General features: G+C 32.2%; 1 protein-coding gene across 5 annotated transcripts; it reads right to left on the bottom strand.

The window, feature by feature from the left end:
• Nucleotides 1-492: 492 nt before the first annotated feature.
• On the bottom strand, nt 493-5,827 carry LOC114190016 (uncharacterized). 5 transcript variants are annotated; one of them, XM_028078760.2, is made up of 10 exons: nt 5,598-5,827; nt 5,286-5,337; nt 4,486-4,559; nt 4,075-4,176; nt 3,458-3,601; nt 2,715-2,766; nt 1,714-1,787; nt 1,211-1,300; nt 862-946; nt 493-783 (listed from the first exon to the last, which is right to left on the bottom strand). In XM_028078760.2, exons 1-9 carry the CDS (start codon nt 5,723-5,725, stop codon nt 904-906), a joined length of 759 nt encoding a protein of 252 aa, XP_027934561.1. In that variant the 5' UTR covers nt 5,726-5,827; the 3' UTR covers nt 493-783; nt 862-903. The 5 variants fall into 5 exon arrangements, with proteins under 5 accessions (XP_027934561.1, XP_027934562.1, XP_027934563.1 ...); XM_028078761.2 differs by having other exon boundaries at nt 878-946; XM_028078762.2 differs by having other exon boundaries at nt 882-946.
• Nucleotides 5,828-6,315: the final 488 nt, after the last annotated feature.

Below are 6,315 nucleotides of genomic sequence, written 5' to 3'. Positions count from 1 at the left end.
CGAAAACCAATAACATAAAAAAGTTAAGGAAAGGTATAGAATCAAAGAAAGATGAATGATCAAAAGTATGACAAAACAGAGAAAGCAATTACACGTGGTTACAGGAAGACCTCTTCCACAACAGAGGATCAAGTCTCAAAGCCAACCAATGGAAATGAATACTCAATATATTGTAGTTCAGTAGAAACTTCATTGGAGGATCAATATGTTAATTCATATGTTTTTTTTTCCTGTTAAAAGTTGAGAAATTCTGGAAGGAGTTGGGTCATTTGTAAAGGGTGTATATCTAATATTATCCAACAAAGTAAATTCCTAAAAGTATTTAAAATATTAACCACTCGTTCAATTTTACACACATTATTGTTCTAGCTCATTTATTAAGGCTTACCTTGTTTAGGTGAGATGGTTGCCATATTAAGATTTTTAGGGAGGGACTTGACAATGTATATAACGATTTGACATCTATTTCGAAATGACCTTTTAACCCATATAGACACCTGGACAAAGATATTTTCATACATAACACATGAGTGCCATAGAATTTAAAGTTTACAATTAGTTACAGCTACAGTGTTATATAGAGGAAAAAATTACACATTTATGAGACAAGAAAATACACAAGTCTACAGTTACTGCTAGAAGAACGACATCGTCCACCCGACAGTAGTGTTGACAGAAGTAATGATCTCCAAACTACATTTATTGCACTAGTATATTAATTTAATTTTGTCTTCTGGTGTTACCATATCTGTTCAGGGATTATCCCATACCCTTTTTAATTTCCTGCAATTATGAAACAAAGTAAATGCCGGAGCGTAAGCCTTATGGCAATCCACTCACATTTGCATTGCAATAACATACCATATGAGCCTCTTACATGCCTTTGGTTCATGAACACCATTGCTATGTTGCCTGACCAGAAATCCCCTTATATTTGTTTTCTGACCTATTATGAAAATAATTATTAACATTTCTGAGTAAACTACAAAAAGTGAGAGAAAGATAGAGGTTATGCAACTAGAGGTGACCTTCATTCTTCTCTTATTACCTGATAAACTTAACCAGTGATAACAGTCTCGGCGAGACAGAACACTAACTTCTAAACAGTTAAAGGATTTTGCAAGCCTAAAAATATTACTTCATGCCTGCTCAAGTCCCCCAATACAAATGTTCAAAAATCAAAAGAAAAGAGTACTAAATGCTTGCTTGCCTGTCCCCATGTTGCACTAAAACAAGGTAAGCAGGATCTTGAGCAGATATCTGAAACAGCTGCAATACGATGTAGAATGAAGTAGCAATGCTGAAAATTTTGAAAAGTGAATCAAACGTCAACCACAAAAAACTTATCAGTCTATATGTATGTGTTGTTAACTGGCATAAACTGTAACTCTGCTCGTGCAAGTAAAGAAGTAATCAGTTCTACCATAATCTCAACAAGAAAAATATAAATCAATCTTTTCTGGAATATTCCAGTAATAAGCTCTATTACAGTACAATCACATTTCTGTTAAAATATACAAATTATGCATAATTTATCTAAAAGACTAAATTTGATATCCAAATCAATGTATAGCTAAAAACTAAACAGTTGTTCATTGGCAACTGGAATCTGTCATAAAACTATAGCTAGTAAAAGTTCTTGAAAGGTATTTTCTAATGATAACTAGTTTTAATCACCAACCAATGAGAAAAATCAAAATTGTGAGAACAAACCTGCCAAGACATATTAATAGAATTATCCAGAAGACTGCAGAAATCCAACTAGATTCTTTGTAGGCAACCCAGACCTGATATTGCATGAATAGTTAGGAATATGATACCTAAACTTATCCAAAACAATATTAATGAAATTAAACTTCAGCATTATAGAATTGAACATAACTTTGCATGCAAAAACATTTTGACGTTGATTATCTTAACATTTTTTAGAGGTTCAAATAGATCATTTTCACAACTACTGCCAATGAAAACTCTATTCCTTGACTTAATAAAATCTTTCTGCTAAAGCTCCAAAATGCAATTCGTCGTAGCACATATATATAGATGGCTGGCTTCTCTGGTAGGCATTAAATGACCCAAATAGAAACCCCATTGCAGGTAATTTTACATAATCAAATGGCCTCAAATTAGGAAATAAAAACAAATATCTTTTCCCTTATGGTTTCTGGAAGAAGAGAACTACCTCCTTTCATTCTCTTAAATCTTGTCCCATCTTACTACGATAAACAGAATGCAAAAAATCAAATAGCGAGTTGGGAAAGTTTGAAAGTTACATGCTCTGCGTGGATAAACCAATTAACTAGAACACATCTAACGGAATGTAACACCAATCGATGCCTTCAATGTGAATGTAATTGAGAGTCATTTAAAAGATCTTTTAGACTAATTCTCTAGAACAATATTTTTTTAATCAGTAAACAAAGAAAATACACCTACTTTAACTTTATAGGGGCATAAATGCTTATAACCATCAAGAATTTTATAAGTGACATGTGATTTTAGTACAGAACAGGGAGGCCAAACATCTATTTTTCAACAATAAATTTTTTCATATAGAATTTTAGACTTATATTATAAAAAATGTGATTCCAAGCATATCAATATAAATATTATTAAAAATTGTTTTGCCTCATTGAACCTTAATCCTCCATTTTATGAAATAAATTTACATTTGTATGATTTAGAGCTGCTAAGATTAAAAAAAGTAGACATACTGCTAGAGCCACAACATTGATGTAGAAGTCAACTAGTGTTGCTGCCGACCACCTGCAAACATTTTGGAGTTAATCATATTCACTTAAATGAAAAATAACTGGGGTAAGCTGAAACTTCAAAGAAAATTTTCTAACATGAGCGTGCAAAAGCAAAGATGTAAATAGCTTCTTGAATGAAACGCAGCAAGTACAAGCATTGGTCTTGGTGAATATTTAACTTAGGAAAATGAAGGCTAAAAATACCTGCTAGATTTGCATCTTTTAAAATAATGTAATCCGCACTACACTCTTTGCACAAGCGTTAAAATGTTTACCAACAGATACATTGCTTACTACATGAGCAAGTAATTTATTAGTGCTTTATTATCAGTATTTGGATTGTGCTGAGATCAAGTTAACACTGATAGCTGTGCATTTGGGCACTAAACTCAAATAATGAAGATTGCCACACATCAAGAAATATATCCTCAGCTTCTTCAAAAACTGTTTTTTTCTAAGGCTTGACAAGGTTCTTGTTGCATGACCATAAACTTTCTTTAAAATTGAAGCCATTACATCAAAATGGAAAACAAAATAACTTGGTCAATGCAGGAGATAACACAAATAAAGTGATAATGAGGTAACAAAAAGAATGTTCCATCTCACGAAAAGTACAAAAAAGGATACACATCTCATTCATGCAGCTTGACAACAAGGATAGTAACATCAAATAATGCTAATAATAACAAGTATGAAGAACTTACGGATTTAAAAGCTCCAATCGGAAAGGAGAACCAGCAGTGACAGCAGTGTACACCAAAGTTCCAAGCATGACAAGCCCCAAAATGCTGAAAAGTATTCTTAGGGTCATGACCGAAGAATGCTTTCTTTGTGGTGCAATGTCATTCCTGTATAAATGTGAGTCAAGAGAACCGATATTGAAAATTTAGAGATTATACACAAAAACCACACAGCTAAGGAGACCGTAAAACTGGATTCTATATATATCATCCAGACCCCTTTTTTCATATGTTTATGGATAGTTTACGCGGCATGGAACAAAAATAATTAATAACACAATTTACTTTAGCAACAGGAACAAAAAACCCTGTATCATTTTTTTGACTTCGCAAACTGTTAATCAAACTCAAGAAATCTGACTATCCTCATATTGATTAAAGGAAGAAAATGAATATATTCATTTCAGAATTAAAAGACTATCCAAGAAGATTGATTGTCAAAAATTAGAAGCATAAGCTGGATGACAGCTAGACTCTAGAGTGACACCATTATGCATTGATCAAGAAAATATATAGGATTTTAAAAAGAATGACAAATACTGAAAGAACACGACTCTGTAGTAGTGATTCTGTAGATTTACTTGTTCGGATGCCGCAACAGAACATAATACATAGGATCCTGTGAAGATTCTTGAGATGAAAGCTTCAAAAATTGCACGACAATATAGGCAGATGTAGTGATGCTGGAACAATTGAAAAACACACCAAAAAATTGTGAAATAAATTAGCACTTCTGAGATTCTTTTGAACGATCATAAACAAGATACAAGATAAGAAACAACTCAAACTAATAATTAATCTGAGCTTTTATAGCTGAACAAGGTAATAGAATTGGGAAACAATAACAGAAAAAGTAGAGATCATCTTGTTAAAAAGTTTTTGTTCATAGCTCCGATAATATATGTTCTACATACTATTACTTGCCTCGGTAAAGTAATATTACATATTATTATTCAATTAAAATAACGCCAAATAATGACAGAAAACGATACCTTCCAAGGCAAACAAGCAAAATAATCCACAGAATTGAGCTAACCAAGTTTGATTCCTTGTAAGCAACCCAGATCTGATGTGATAGACAATGCATGTCAGAGCTTATGAAACTTCGCTCGAGAAGTGATTTTAACATAATATCAATTAAGCAATGTTCTTTTAAGTATGACCTATGTTCTAGAGTGATTTTAAGTCCACATTTGGTTCACCGTATTTTAAAGAAACAATCATAGACTTTTGTCAGCTTTATGAGACATTTTTGAAAAATAAGTGATCATTTCTCAAAAAAACAACCCAACACATGCACATAATTTGAAAATTGCAAGTCAGTCATAATATACAAAAAAGAAGTAGGAAATAAATTATAAAGGTCTCCACAACTTGACTTGTATTCCTACGAAAAATTATAAGGGCACACAGCACAAGAGATGAGTTCCCGGTGGAATACTGCACTGAACTTTTCAGAGAGGAAGTTGCGCAATTGAAATTTCATATTAGAACAATTAAAACAAGAAATGAAGTGTCAACTTTATTTCTCACTCCAACATACGACAAAGATAAGTCTACTGACAAATCCAGTGCAGCACGTATATTTTAAATTAGAATTTAATAACTTTTCTTTGAAAAAGTTTATCATTGATCATGTCATTGCAGTAATAACTTAAAATAATGAATAGATTCCTCATAGGATAAAATATCTCAAGTTCCAATTAAAGTTATAAGTGTAATACGAGTTGTCACTAGAAGTCTATATAAAATACTGAAGCAATTAACGAAGTCAAGTAGCATGTTGACTTACAGCCAAAACTACAACATTGATATAGAAATCAATCAAAGTTGCTGCCATCCACCTGAACCAAAAAAGAATTGGGAAAAATTGTTTATGCCCAGAGAAAGCAGTGAACTAAAAATACAGAAAATAATTACAGATTCGATGACCTTTCCCACTGGCACTCACAACAAAAAGTAAAATTTAACAAACTCCGTCTAATTCTAAAAAATTAAGATTCATAAATTGATTTTAAATTTTAAAAAATAATTTATCATGAAAAACATAAGCCTATTATGTCGTTATTGAGATTGGATGTAGTAAGAGATAGAGAGAGGTTACGGTGTGAGAAGCTCTTTACGAAACGGAAGACCATCGATGAAGAGAGTGTAAATAAGGGTAGCAACCATGAGAAGTCCCACAACAGTGAAGAGAGTTTTCAAACCGGTTGCCACTGAAATTTTTGCCATTGAGATCGAGAGAAAGAAGCACAAGCAAATAGCAGTGAAGAAAACTAAGAACAATAATGATGCAGTTTGTGGTTTATATGTGACCACCAACACGGGTGAAGACACCATATATATAGTTATGAGTTTGAATTTGACTCATTTATTAATGAGGATTAAATTTGTGAATATTTTAAAGGTTTAACTATCTATTCGGATGGTACCCACTTACTTAGGAGTGTCTCAATTTAGTACCGTCAAAACAAAAAATGTTAATTACGTACCCACTTTTGAAAAAGTGCATCGTGTCTTTTGCAGAAAAAAATAATTAACGCCGTTAACGGCAGGTCACGTGTCACTCTCACATTCTTTTAATTTTTTTTAATTTTTTTTAATATATTTTTTTTATTTTTTATTTTTTTTTGTAAAATTTTTTTGTTGTCACATGTCAAATTCCTATTTTGATACGTGGCAATGTCAGTGCCACGTGATAGGATAATGCCACGTGTGACAACTATCATTATACTGATTTCAATTTAGTACCCATATATACCTGATTGTTTCAATTTAATACTCACTTTTATGTTTTTGGTTCAATTTTGTCCCAATTTTTT

This window comes from Vigna unguiculata, chromosome 7 (genome assembly GCF_037176805.1).
Source record: "Vigna unguiculata cultivar grain cowpea cultivar isolate G323 ecotype 2 chromosome 7, ASM3717680v1, whole genome shotgun sequence".
Lineage (NCBI taxonomy): Eukaryota > Viridiplantae > Streptophyta > Magnoliopsida > Fabales > Fabaceae > Vigna > Vigna unguiculata.
Note: the sequence above shows the minus strand (reverse complement) of the source record. Positions and strands in the feature narration are given on the sequence as shown.

Excerpts from the sequence above, each read along its gene's own strand:
- LOC114190016 (XM_028078760.2), bottom strand. The coding sequence starts at position 5,725 with ATGGCAAAAATTTCAGTGGCAACCGGTTTGAAAACTCTCTTCACTGTT. Across the intron at positions 5,338-5,597 it reads CGTAAAGAGCTTCTCACACC|GTGGATGGCAGCAACTTTGA; the intron begins GTAACCTCTCTC and ends TTTTTGGTTCAG. Across the intron at positions 947-1,210 it reads TTAGTGCAACATGGGGACAG|GTCAGAAAACAAATATAAGG; the intron begins GCAAGCAAGCAT and ends TTTTCATAATAG.